A 14,427-nucleotide genomic window follows, 5' to 3' on the forward strand; every position below is an offset into this window, starting at 1 on the left:
TCTAGGATTCCTTCCAAAATAGAAAAAAGGGTCTGAGTATCCATCAACAGTAGAACAGGTTCCGGGAATCTCAGTTCCATCCCAACATCATTTAAATAAATAAATAAATAAATAAATAAATAAATAAATAAATAAATAAATAAATTTATTTATTTATTTTAAAAAATGCATCCCAATAATCGGTAAATAAAAATTCAATGTTACTTTTATACAAGAAACATGAGGTCCAAAATGATACGAGGAATAATTCCTTACTTCTCTCTGTAAAAGCAAGATGTACTAACCTCTGGCTTTTAGAAGCCCAAAGTTTGTCTAAATTCAAAGGCCTCGCTTCAGTGACTGCAAGGTTAACCTCAAACTACTTACGGTCAAATATGAAATACCTCCCTCTTAATTCAACAGCTGACCCATGCATACTTCTTTCAGTGGTACAAACAGCTAATGAAAAGCCCATCCAACCGGTAGAATCCCATGGCTCACGATCCATTAACTACAAGAATTCACAGCTGCACAGTTCTGACTTTGAAAACCTCTCCCTTTAAAGCTTGCATCATCCTCCCCATCCCAACCTTTCTGGTCAGCTAACTAAACCCAAGTTTAAAGGACACGTCTCTTAGGCAGAAGGGGAGGAGGGTTCCTAGGCTGGGAGCCCAGACCTGTCAAACACATTTGTTTAAGTGCTCCGGGAAAATGTCAGCCGAATGGTTCACGAGGCCTGGTTAAATTTCTTTATAACCCTTTGTATGTTCAGAGATTCGGCTGGACAAAAAGAGGGACCGGCTTTCGGTTTTGTTCCGCGCGGGGAGAGGAAGGTTGGCCCGGGTGATGGTGGGGGCTGTTTTCTGCTCGGGCCCCGGTGCCAGTTGGGTGACCCACCCCAAAGTTGCAGGGATCCGGAGGCCGGGCGCGGACGCCGCCGGGGGCCTGGGAACAATGCGGGGTTCCGGGGCGCCCACGCTGGGGCCTGGGGAGCGGGGCCGCGGAGGCCGTCCCCTGCCCGCGCCGCCGAACAAAAGGCGCCGCGGGGTCAGCGCCCGGGCCGGGAAAAGTTTGTGAGAGGCCAGGGCCGAGGCCCGCGCGCGCCGCCCCGCACAATGGCCGGGCCGAGCGCGGGAAGGCCGAGCGCCACGCCCCCGCTCCGCAGGGCTGCGGCCCAGTACCTGGTGCGTGTCCTTCCCGCCGCCCGCGGCCGCCGCTGGCCCGCCCGGGCCGCTCGTCATGTTCACGTACAGGGAGCGGGAGAGCGGGCTCCGCAGCGTCCACATCCTCCGCGCCAGCCACACGGACGCCAGGCTCAGGCACAGCCAGCCCGCCAACAGTCTCATCGGGGGGCCGCGGCCGCCAGCTCGGATCACCGCCGGGCCCAGGCCCAGGAGGAGGAGGAGGAGCCGCCGCCTCCGGCCACCGCCGTCGCCGCCCGAGCTCGAGCCATCGCCGCCAAGTCGCCCGTGCAGCCCCCTTCGGGGCCGAGGCGGGGGGTGGGAGGAGCGGCGGGCGTGTGGCCTTCTCAAGTCCCCCGCGGCCCTTCCCGGTCCGGAACGCCAACGCCTCCAGCTCCGGTTTCCACCCGGAGCACGTACAAACGCAGGAGGGGCGTTCTCTCTACCCAATGAGCGGAGGCGGGCCGGCCGGGGAGGCGGGAGAAAGACTCCCTTTCCGCACGTTCCCCGTGGCGGCCGCTTGGGCGCATAATGGCGGAAGATCTGGGGAGACTTCCGAAAGGGGTGACTGGAGTCTCGGCACTCCGAGGTGGGGCCTGCAGGACTTCCGGTCTTTCCTTGCCTTAGTAGTTGCCTGTGGGCCCCCCGACCACACCCTGGCGGGAATTTGACCTGCCGTTCAGATTGCTTCCTGGAAGAAGGGAATTCATCCACTTCTTTCCCAAGTCCAGACACTCAGACTCAGGTCTATCCAAAAGACCGGCGCTGCCCTTCTTGTTACGGTCTTGACTGTCTTGCTAATAATTTCCATCTGGGGCCGGAGAGCCTGACTCCCAACTCCAAAAGCCACCCAGTAGCTGTAAAGCAGAGAATCTAGGAGGAAAGGATCCCACCCCTACTCCTGGCCCCTGCATTCCCAAACTGAGGAGCTGCTGTCACACGTTTCCTTTCGTGAAGCTCTCTTTGAGTGAAAGCTATGCCTTTGTTGGAAGCTAATGCTCCTGTAGCACCCAAGGAAATGTGATGGAATATAACACCCTGTTGAACAACAAAGGCCACAAGTTAGCCCCTGACTGTCAGGTTTCCTTGAGCTGACAGAAGTTGTGCCCGTCACTCTTAAAAGTGAGCTCAGGTCTGGGAGAGTTAGCCGGGTGTTTCTTCCAACATTTATAGCAGGAAGAAACCTAACAAATGTTTCCAACCTGAAGGGTCCTGAGTTCCTGTGTCTCAGCTTCCTGCTGCTACTCAGCTACAACTAGAGAGTGACATTATTTCCTAGGCCCTGCTACTAACACCTTCCTAGGTTTGTTGGAATATGCTTTTCATTCGACAGCGCCAGAGATTCTGTACATTAATTTTAGTTCAAAACCAATTCGTATTTTCATTAATTTCATGTTACACTAAAGAGATTTTCATTTATGGAACAGTGACCCACAGATGGAAAATAAATCATTTCTTACCCACAAACACGTTAGGTGCTAAAGAATCTCTACTTGCCACCTTTCCTTAATAAGAGTATTTTGTTACCTATTGTGCATAGAATATAACAACAATAATTCAAGGCTAAATATGAGAGTATACGTTGTATTGTCGCATTCTAGTATATTTCCTGACATCTCCCTGTTGAGTGTAAAACCGAAAGACTACGCTTTACTAAATTTAGCTCAATCTTCTAGTAGTCCTGGTCCAACATACTTAAAAGGAACTATAGTAGTGAATGCAAATGACTGTATTACATCACCTCTTTGAATTCCAATAAAGTTCTTCTATACCAAAACAAGAGTCTTCATCTTTTTTTAAGTAAAGGGGAGATACAAGCAACAGGAGTGCATAAACTGGCAGGCATACTTCATTTCTGAAGACAAAGGATACAGAAAACCATGTTCTAACAGATTAAGCTTGCCTAATCACAGCTCTAAGACCTCAAAATGTATTGTAAAAACAAGAAGCAAGGATGTATCTGATAGGATCTGCAGAATTTGGGGTCAAGTGGCAGCTAAGAGAAACCTAGCAAATTTTGCTTTATGCCTGAGCAGCTCACCTGGGAAAAAAATAAACTATCCTCACATTCAAACTATTCTATAATCGCAAATTGCTCATGTAGGTGTTATTTACATTTAGGAAGCACAGGGAGAAGCAAAGCACAGTATAGTTAAATGAAAAGCAAATTTGATAGCAAACCTTTTCACAGAAGGTGGTATCCCAGCTCCTGGTTGTTTTATCCATACAAGAAGCCTTGCCGTCTGTCCTCTCAGTCTCTTGAATTACAAATCAGGAGGAAGGAAAGCTACAAGGGTAAATATACTAAGCAGAAGTTCAGATCGCCTTCTGCTACAGCCCCCTTACTAGGATGTCACTACTGGACATTAACACCTCCGTTATCTGTGATGGGGATAGGAAGAGGCACATTAATACTTCGAAATGTAATCAGTGATATTCAAGAGTCACATACCTGCTATCTTGTGCTTGCTCACCTTGGATGTCTAACCTGGGTTTCTGTTCTATCACCAGAAATTGTGGCTGTGGCTTGTTTCTTAAGTAATAGTTCCCTTCCTCCAACTCTTCTTCCCTTACCCCCCTCCCTTTCCCCTCCTCTCTGTAGCCCTCCTCTCCTTTTTATCAATTCTTGCTATATTGGCTAAGCTGGCCTTGAACTCACAATCATCCTACCTATGCCTCACAAACACAGGGATCACAAGCATCACCACACCTAGCCTCATATTTGCTTTTCAATTTCAAAGTATAATGTGAAGAAAAACCACAGAAAGACAGAGAGAAAGAGACTTGGATCTACAGAAGACAGAAAACCACTGTACCCCCCGTGTGGAACTAATGGTCTAAAAAGACTCGTGTAATTCAATGTTTTCTCAGATTTTTGTGTGTGCGTGTGGAAGCCAGAGGTTGATGTCTGGTGTCTTCCCCTATCATTCTCCATTTTATTTTTTTGAGACGGTCTATCACTGAACCCAGCACACATGAGTTAGATAGACCAGGCTGACATGCAAGCTCCAGTGATCTGCCTTATTGCCATTGCCTGACCCCCAACACACACACAGTAGGGTTACATACATTTATTACCATACCATCAATGCTGGGAAACTGAATTCAGGTTCTCATCTTGTGCAGAAGTCACTTTACCCACAGAGCCATCTCTACAGCCCATAGACGAATGTTTTTAAGCTTCTTAATAATATTTGGCACACCTTCAGGGAAAGGTATGTTTGGCCCAAATTTTGTTGTCATTGTTTTGAGACAGGGTTTCTCTGTGTAGCCCTGGCTGTCCTGGAACCCACTCTGTAGACCAAGCTGGCCTCAAACTCTGAAATCTGCCCGCCTCTGATCCTGAGTGCTGGAATTAAAGGCATGTGCTACCACCGCCTGGCTATGGTTCAGATATTAAATATCTCCCTGAGGTCCATGTGCTAAAGCATCCGTCACCAGCCTGTGGTGCTACTGGGAGGTGGTAGAACCTTTTGGAAACAGGGCCTAGAAGGAAGTTAGGTCAGTAGTGTGTGTGTGTGTGTGTGTGTGTGTGTGTGTGTGTGTGTGTGTGTGTGTGCATTTCTCTCCTCTTCTTCTCTTTCTTGCTCCCTCCCTCTTTCCCCCCTTTCTCTCCCCTCTCCAACCTCTCTCCCTGGCTGTCATTGGTGAGCAATTTTACTCTCCACACTCCCCATCTTGGTGCACTTACCACAAAACAACAAACTAAGTCCAGAGATTAAAACAAACTTTTTTCTCTATTAACTTCCTCAATTCTCCTATCATAAGAATGGGATAATGACTAATATGGTATCCAACCCTTTTTATTAGTAGTAGGAAGTGTTACAGGTTATTTTATTATTTTTTTTTTTTTAGAAACTTCAGTCATTTGCAGTTAGAACCATTCTGATCTCAGATAAATTCAAAATTAAGGTCAGACTGAAAACAGGTTATTTTTTTGTTTTTGTTTTTGTTTTAAATAGCAGCCTGAGCTCAGTGGTTAAGAGCATTTGCTGCTCTTCCAGAGGACATGGGTTTGATTCCCAGCACCTACATGGTGGCTCACAACCATCTGCAACTCCCATTTCCAGGGGATCTGACACCATCTTCTGACCTCAGCCAGCACCAGGCAGACATACGGTACACACACATGCATACAGGCAAAACACCCATACACATACACATAAAATTTAATTTAAAACAAAATAGCAGCATAAAGACATGAAATCATGCAGTACACTTCACTGCAGACCTCCCAGGACTGCTCACCTGGGAGATGCATCACCTTAGCAACTGCACCTGAGACACCACATGGTGTGGACGTCTAGCTGTGTCTTCTTGCTTGTGTAATCTGACCTTTACCACTTGACCTTGATCACTTGACCTCTCCATGTCTATCCCCTCCAAATACAAAAGGCTTATTATAGCACTTCAACACATAGTAAGAACTCTCTCTGCTATTCTTTTTTTTAATATTTTTATTTATGTGTCTGTGTTTGTCACCTCTGTATGGGTGCCCTCAGAGGCCAGAAGAGGACACCAGATTCCTGAGAGCTGGAGTTATAGGCAGATGTGAGCTGCCAAACATGGGTGCTGGGAATTGAACCCAGGTCCTCTGGAAGAACAGCAAGAACTCTTAACCACTGGGCCATCTCTCCAGCCTCTCTGCTATTCTCTTTAGCTTGGATGAATCATCCTTTTCTCAGCAACCCTTTCTTCACATACAGCTGACCAATTTTATAATTCACCTATGATAATCAGATGATCTGAAATCACTATCAACTATAAAACAACACTCTCATAATTGTGCTTATCCTAACATGATTTACGTCTCACCATAAAGTATTTTCTTTTTTTTTTTTTTTGTTTTATTTTTTTTGTTTTTCGAGACAAGGTTTCTGTGTGTAGCTTTGCACCTTTCCTGGATCTCGCTCTGTAGACCAGGCTGGCCTCGAACTCACAAAGATCTGCCTGCCTCTGCCTCACAAGTGCTGGGATTAAAGGCGTGCGCCACCACTGCCTGGCGTATTTTCTTAAGACCCAGAATGATAGTTTAACTACCATGTCTGGAAAGTTCTCACAGTAGTGCTAGTGTTTTGAACGCTTGTTCTCTGGTTGATGATGCTGTTTGTGGTAGGTGTTGGTGGGGGACTGATGAGTAGGAAAACTCTGAGGGTGGGGTCTGGCTGGCAAAAGTAGACGTAGAACTAGTCCTCTGAAGCTTACAGCCCAGCCCTGATTTAGGTTGAGCTCTCTGCGTCCTGGTCAGCCACAATGTGAACAACCAGTTACTGCCTCGTGCTTACGCCACAACGCCTTTTCTGCCATGATGGACTGAAACCACGACTCAGAATAAACCTTCCCTTCCTTACACTGCTTCTGTCACATATTTTTCATAACAATGAGCAAAATATTGCAATGCCTAACCTTATGAGATTTTATCCTGAGGCAATGGAGATGTGAGCAGAGGATAAGGAATACAAAATTCAAAACCATGAAACATTCAAATAAAATCACAAATTCAGGCAGCAAAATCAAGTTATCCACTTCTCAGAGATGCTTGTCTCTTCAGAAAGAAAGTCTCCTGCCTCTCTGGTTTATGTAACTTTTCCCGCCTGGTTCATCCTTTTGCCTCTGTAGCAGGCATGTTGCTTCACCTATTTCAAGAACATTCTGAATTGGCATAGCCCCTCCCCTAAATGACAATCTCATACCTACCTCAGTTTATGTCAGCAATGTTAGCAGAAGTACAAAGAAAGGAAACTTCCACATACTCAGTAATATTTGCTGAGCACATCAGCATGCCAGGCCCTGGACTAGAAAGCTAGAACTCAAAACAAGCATAGCAATTCACATCCCTCAAGCTTTCAGTCTAGTGTGGAGGTGGACCCAACTGGCAACCACGAAATGAGTGGGTAATTACAAAGTGCTGAGTACTAAAATTGAATTGTATATTGTTAGAAAGCCTTAGAAAAACACAGTCTAACTGGGAGTAGGAAGCGGGGCTCTTCAGGGCAAGCTGCTCTACAGAAGAGTGTCTTTGTGGCTCTCCTTTTGACATCCTCTAAGTTGCCCAAGCTCCTGCTGGGCTATAGGTGCACCCATAGACTATAGCAAATATTGCTGAGTATGTGCAAATTTCCTTTCTTTGTACTTCTGCTAACATTGCTGACATAAACTGAGGTAGGTATGAGACTGTCATTTAGGGGAGGTGACTACAGAAACAGAAATGGGGTGTTTCTCAGAACCTTTTAGAATGTGCAATCATGGTCATACGATTTTGAATAAAACTATAAAGGTTAGCACCGTGCCCTACAGTCAGTCAGCAATCAAATGATGGTTATTATTGGAGCATCTGAAATCAACCCCCCTATCCTCGGACAGGCCCTTGAGCAGTCCCAGGAATGTACAGCCATTATTTTCCACTTAGCCACCCACAAGAGGAGTCCACTAAGTTAGCTATCAACTTGATACTCAGGTAAATTGCAGGCTGTGCCAAATGGATCCATAAAATTCTATGTTTAATGTGCTGCTTAAGTGATCCTTTTAAAGATGGTTTCTCCATGATATAAGGGGATTCAATGTGATGGGTCATAAATAAATTCATTTTGATGGTGATACAACTTGTGTCAAATGAGAATCAGAGAAACTTCAGGAAATTTACTATTTCAATTTACCTTCCATGTCACTCAGTTTTCCACATCTATTCTTACACCGTATTGTGTAAGACTACTTCTGGAACTTTTTCCTTCGGCAAGGTTGGAGGTTAAATCCAGAGCCCTGTACATACTAGGCAAGTACTCTACCAGTGAGCTTTATCCCCAGCCCTTGGTTTTTGAATAGTGTCACTGTGTAGCTCAAGATGCTCTTCCTGCCTCTACCTCCCAAGTACTGAGATTACAGGCTTGTACCACAATGCCTAGCTCCAATGCCTTCTGAGATTCAAAAAAGACTGAACATAAAATGGTCTAAGCTTGAAGGGATACATGTGGCATATATATACATATATATTACATATATATAAAATAAATATGGACCTTTTAAGTGGGTTTATGAGTCAGAAGTCTGGTAAAAGGAGAAAGTTCTTGTTTTCATTGTTTCTGGGGCATTTTCAAAGGTCCAGAGATCTTTCATCTTGTTTTAAATGCACTTTCAAAGCAACTCTTATATGGCTTCTTAATTGCTCTCTCTTGTACATATGTGGGTTTGGTCTTTTGAGTGATTGCTCGCTCTCCCCTCAATTCACAATATAACTTTATGACACCTCATTTTGATACATTTACTTCGAAACTATAAAACCTTATTTTGTGAGTATTCAAACTTGTATCTCATATGAGACAGAAAAAATGTTGTCCTGGACCATGAGAATGCTTTTAAAACATTTTTAAAATCTAAATATTTTCTAGTAGAACAAATTTGCATGTACAAAACAAGAGTTATCTAGAAGAGTCTGTATACTTGGCTGCTGAATAACCACATGTCTGCTGGTATGGTAAAGGCCACTGCTTTATTTTAGCACAACTACAGAGTGGTCAGAAATAAGGAAGAACATTTTGATGAACGAGGATGCTTGGGTAACCAGCCCAGAAATCATACAGAATCATCTCTCTTCTCTGGAGAAAACTGTGATTCGTTTTTTAATAGCCACATATAATCTGGGCTTCTTTTATAATAAGCCTAGGATCTTCCTCATGCTTATTGTGAGTAAAACTCATTGTTGGAGGTGAGGGAGAATGAGGCCTGGGTTGAGGCTTAGTTGGGGCTTGGGCTGTGGCTCAGCTGATACCATGCTCACCTAGAAGGCATGAAAAGTGTGAGGTGCAATCCTCGATACCACATTAACTGACCGAGACTAGGGATGTAGCTCAATGTTTGCCCAGAATACATGAAGTCCTGGTTTAGAGCTTCAGTACACAGGACATGGCAGTGCATACCTGTAATCCCAGCACTCAAAGGGGAAGGCAAGAGGACAAGAAGTTCAAGGTCACACTGAGAAGATAGTGAAGTGTTTTCCTTGCAACCATGAGCCCCTAAGTCTCATACCCAGAACCCACTTTTTTTTTTAAAAAGCAGCATAGCTCATGCTTGTAGCCTCATCACTAGGGAGACAGAGACACTGGTCCCAGGTCAATTTGAGACCACATCTTTAAGAAAAAAACAAAAAGGCAGACAATGCCTGGGTTGGAATAACAACACCCAAGGTTGTCCCCCGACCTCCACAAACGTGCACACAATCTACAACCACACCTCCAAAATCCAGGGTCATCCTTGGCTACATAGCAAGTTTGAGAAGGGCTCCATGAGACCCTGCCTCAAAACACACACACACACACACACACACACACACACACACAGAGACACATACACACACACACAGAAAGAGAGAGAGAGAGAGAGACAGAGAGAGAGAGAGAGAGAGAGAGAGAGAGAGAGAGAGAGAGAGAGAGAGAGAATCAGAGAATCAGAGAATCATAAAAACCAAACCCACCATGAAGCAGGAATGGTGGTGCATGTCTGAAACCCCAGCACTTTCAAGGCTGAGGCAGAAGCTTGTGAGTCAAAGTCCATATGGGCTACATAGTGAGTTCTAGACCAAAGTGAGGTAAATAACAAGACATTGTCTCTTTTAAAAAATTAAACACAGGCTGGGAGGTGGTGGCACATGTCTTAAATCCCAGCACTCAGGAGGCAGAGGCAGGCAGATCTCTCACTTTGGCAGCACATACACTCAAACTGGAACCAAAGAGAGGATTAGCAAACTCTCTGCACAAGGGTGACATGAAAATCTAAGGAGTGTTCCATAGTTTTAACTTTAAAGACAAGGTACATGGCCATTTTCAAAAAGGAGAACAAGTAGGAGGAGAAAATTTTATTATATTATCATTATTTATTATTATTATTATTATTATTATTATTATTATTATTACTATTATTTCAGGCTGGATAGATGGCTCGGCAGATAAGTGTTTGCCACTAAGCTGGGCCTTCCGACTTTAGCCCCCAGCACCCACACGGTGGAAGGAAGAAACCAACTTCTGCAAGTTGTCCTCTGACCCCCACATGTGTATCCTAGTACATGTACACACAGACTTAAGACACAGACACTTGCACAAACAAAATAAAGGCTTTTTTGAAAGAGTGGAAATTTGCATATGTGACCCTTACCACCATCCATCGCTACAGTTTTTCATGCTTTCAAATTAAAACTCTCCAGCTGTTGACCACTCACTTGACATCTTTCCTCCCCTCACACCTTGACAACTGCCATTCTACTTTCTGTCTTTAGGAATTTGATTCCAAGTGTTTCACATAAATGATATCAAAGATTTCTTCTACGGTTGGCATTTCACTCTGTATAATGTATTTAAAATTTATCTATATTGTAGCATGTGTCAGAATGTCATGCCTAAGGCTGAGTAAAATTCAAACACAAATATGTATACATACATTTAAATAAACATTTTGTTTATCCATTCATCTGTCAACTTCCATACTCCATGTGAATTTATCTTGCCCTATCCCACCTTTTTTTTTTTTCTCGAGACAGGGTTTCTCTGTGTAGCTTTGGCGCCTTTCCTGGAACTCACTCTGTAGCCCAGGCTGGCCTCAAACTCACAGAGATCCGCTTGCCTCTGCCTCCCAAGTGCTGGGATTAAAGGCATGCGCCACCACCACTCGGCTGCCCTATTCCAGTTTTATCATAAAAAACAAATGAACATTTGCACCAGGACACAGGAAACATAAAGTCTAGTCACTTTCATTATGCTTTTCACATGCTCATGGAAAATCTATAACCTCAACAATTTTATTTGTATAAATGGTAAATCAGGGGCAGGGGTGATGGCTCAGTTGGTAAACTGTTTGCCTTGCAAGCATAAGAATCTGAGTTTGATCCTTAAGAAACACATAAAAAGTCAGGCATAACAGTATATGCCTGGGATCCAGCACCAGGGATGCACAAGGTCCCTGAGGTTTACCCACCAGCTAGGCTATTTGAAATGACAATCTCCAGGTTCAGTGAGGGATTCTTCGTCAGATAGATCAATAGATCAATTGATCAGTAGATAGATAGGTAGAAAGGTAGATAGATAGTAGATAGGTAGATAGATGGATGATAGATAGGTAGATAGATAGATAGATGATAGGTAGATAGATGATAGATAGGTCGGTAGATAGATAGATAGATAGATAGATAGATAGATAGATAGATAGATAGATAGATAGATAGAAGATAGGTAGGTAGATAGATAAATAGATGATAGGTAGGTAGATAGATAGATAGATAGATAGATAGATGATAGATAGATAGATAGATAGATAGATAGATAGATAGAAGATAGGTAGGTAGATAGATAGATGATAGATAGGTAGATAGATAGATAGATAGATAGATAGATAGATAGATAGATAAATGAGATGACAGATGGAAGGTGGCAAGCAATGGAGAAAACACTCAATACTGACCTCTGGCCTTCATGAGTATACAAACACATGCATGTGCACCCTCACACACATGTACACACACATCCACACAAAATGGTAATTAATAAAACCACTCATGCACAAAGGTATAGGATCGCATGCTTACTTTCATTAGTGAATCATGACTCCTTGACCATTTCCTCAAATTTTAATATACATGTGTCTGCCCTTACACAATCCACAAGAGAAGTGGAAAAGTGTTTTCCCACATACCTTGAAAATAAGTCTCACCATTTCAGAGTTCCATAACACTCATAGAATGGGAAATAATCAACTCCAAATAGCACATAACTGTGACAAAGTTTCTAAGTGAGATGGTGTTATTATAAGAACTGTATTGGACAAATGATCACACAATTTGACACAAAATAAAATCCTTTACTTTTGTCATACATGTGTATCACATGCAGACAGGCAGGCACACATGCATGCATACTCCATCTGCTGTTTCATAGTATGAAGTTTGCCCAGTCCATTGTGAAGCATCCGGGAAGAACTCAAGACATGAACATGGAAAAAGACATATTTCTGACTCATGGAATTCTAGATCTAGGTCACAGCCTACTCATACAGAAAAAGAGTCCCTTCCCACATTGCTGTGTGGGTACCACCTGTCACTTAAAACAGTGACAGCATGTACTTGGTGCCAGGCACCGTGCTGAGTGTCTTATGTGTGTCCTTTCTTTTAATCCTCATGACTCTGGTGAAAGAGTTTCTCTTATTCCCTCCTTTTTCCTGCATCAACCTGCAAGGCACCACAACTTTCCACTGCCAAAGGGGTGAGACAAGATCTTAACCTGCCAGTCTTAGACAATACCTTCATCGCCTCAACGTTCTGCTGCCTCCCAGTGCTATGGACAGGCCTCCACACACTAGCACCACGCTGGTGTTGGTTAAAATGCAGGTTTGCAGAAATCTTCCAGGTGTACTACTTCAGAAGTCTATAAACATGGAGCTTTCAGTATGGTTCACAAAGAGAAGACAGAGGCAGGGTCTTCGACAGAAGCAATGATGCATCTAACAAAACGTATCTGAGAGTCATGAGATATTTTATACAGTCTGCTGTGGTAATCCAGAAGCAATAGTAACATTTCCTGATGGCATCTGTGAGATTACAGCAAGGTCACCTTCAAGAACACAATGAGAACAAGTGCTACCATCACCTTTATGTTTTTAAAGATAATTTGTTGTCTTTCGTGTATAATTCATGAATTTTGATAAATATATTCAATTGTGTGTCCACCACCAAAATTAAGATACAAAATATACCCTACCTAAAAAAAATTCCTGTGCCCCTCTGCAATCAACACCCAACTGTAGGCTATAGCAGCCACGTCTGTGTCTTCTGCACTGACATGCTTGCATTCTCCAGGATATCCTGCAAATGGAATCACACAATACATTGTATTTTGCATCTGGCTTCTTGGATTTAAGTACTTGACATTCAGTAAATATCCTTTGTATTGCTGCAAAATAATCCATGATGTAGATGTACCACAATTATGTATCAATTTACCAGTCAGAGGGCAGTTGGGTTGTTTCCATTATTTTTGATATATGAATGAAGCCACCATAAGGATTTATATATGTGTTGTGTATGAACATGAATTTTCATTTTTCTTGGGCAAGTTAACAGTGAGATTTCTAGATCAAATGTGAAATGTGTATTTCCTTACAAGAAAACTTCCCATTTTTCAAAGCATCTATATCAGCTTAATTCATACTAAGAATGTGTGTGTTAGGGAAACCCAAATCCTTCTCAGCATTTGGTTTATTCACTCTATTTCAGTGATTCTGATCTTATACAATGTTATCTTTTGCTATTATTATTTTGTTTCACATTTCCTAATGGCTAATAATATTAAGCACCTTTCCAGGTACTATGTGTCTTCTTTGATGAAGTATCTATTCAAATTTTTATGTTTTTAAATGAAATCGTCATTTTCAACTGCCATTTGGAGCCTTTTATTGTTCCAAAAAAGTCCTTTATCACTAGGCATTTTGTAGACATTGCCTTGCAGTTTGTGGATTACATTTTCATTTTCTTAACACTGTCCAAAACAGCCTTGATTTTGTAATTGTTTTACAGATTATAAAAGCCTACAGTGCAGTTAGAGAAATAGTCAGACTTGGAAACCACTTGCTTTCGAGCATGAGAGCGTGAGTTCAATCTCACACAAACTTTTAAAAATTTAGAGCAGAATCTGTAAGAAAGAGCAGATCACAGTAAAAGTTTCTGTGTGTACAATTTACAATAAATGATACAGTCATTCAGGTGTGATGGTTCATGTCTATATCCCAATACCCAATAGGCTGTGACAGGAAGACTGCCATTAGATTTGAGGACAGACTGTACTACATAGCAAGTTCCAGGCAGTCTGGAATACAAACTAAAACCCTGTCTCAAAAAAAAAAAAAGTTACATCTAACTGAATTAATTTATTTGTGTGCTGGAGAAATTAGGAGACCTCATATATGCTAAGTCTACCACTGACTTAGACCCCACTCCCCCACAACCCCTGATAAATTTTATTATTTGCTATAAATCATGTTGCAAAATTTATAATAAAGTTTCACTGATGGTTACTTTTCCTGATGCTGTGACCAAATATCTAACAGAAAGCAACTTACAGGTTGAAAAGTTTATACTGACTCATAATTTGAGAGGGCAGAATCACGGCAGAGGAGGGACTGTGAGGCAGCTGGTCACACGGTGTCACCTCAGGAAGCAGAGATGAATGATGGTGCTGTAACCTTCTTATCTCTCCCTTTGTACTCGGGCTGGGAATCCAGACCAGGACGGTGC

At 42.9% G+C, this 14,427-nt stretch overlaps 1 protein-coding gene and 1 non-coding gene across 3 annotated transcripts in view; one reads left to right on the plus strand and one right to left on the minus strand.

Moving 5' to 3' along the window:
* Mettl9 (methyltransferase like 9) overlaps positions 1–1,502 on the minus strand; it is a 45,255-nt gene extending 43,753 nt beyond the window's left edge. The window contains exon 1 of one of the 2 annotated variants that reach the window (XM_052760943.1): positions 1,161–1,502. In XM_052760943.1, coding sequence (XP_052616903.1) covers positions 1,161–1,325 — 165 coding nt within the window. In that variant the 5' untranslated portion in view covers positions 1,326–1,502. The remainder of the gene's footprint in view (positions 1–1,160) is intronic. The other variant, XM_052760942.1, reaches the window with a different exon arrangement.
* Positions 1,503–9,840: 8,338 nt separating this feature from the next.
* LOC128095770 (U6 spliceosomal RNA) lies at positions 9,841–9,947 on the plus strand. Its single transcript, XR_008213375.1, has one exon. It is a non-coding gene; the product is annotated as a U6 spliceosomal RNA (small nuclear RNA).
* Positions 9,948–14,427: the final 4,480 nt, after the last annotated feature.

Source organism: Peromyscus californicus, unplaced genomic scaffold (genome assembly GCF_007827085.1).
Source record: "Peromyscus californicus insignis strain IS unplaced genomic scaffold, ASM782708v3 Scaffold_4__1_contigs__length_199733344, whole genome shotgun sequence".
Lineage (NCBI taxonomy): Eukaryota > Metazoa > Chordata > Mammalia > Rodentia > Cricetidae > Peromyscus > Peromyscus californicus.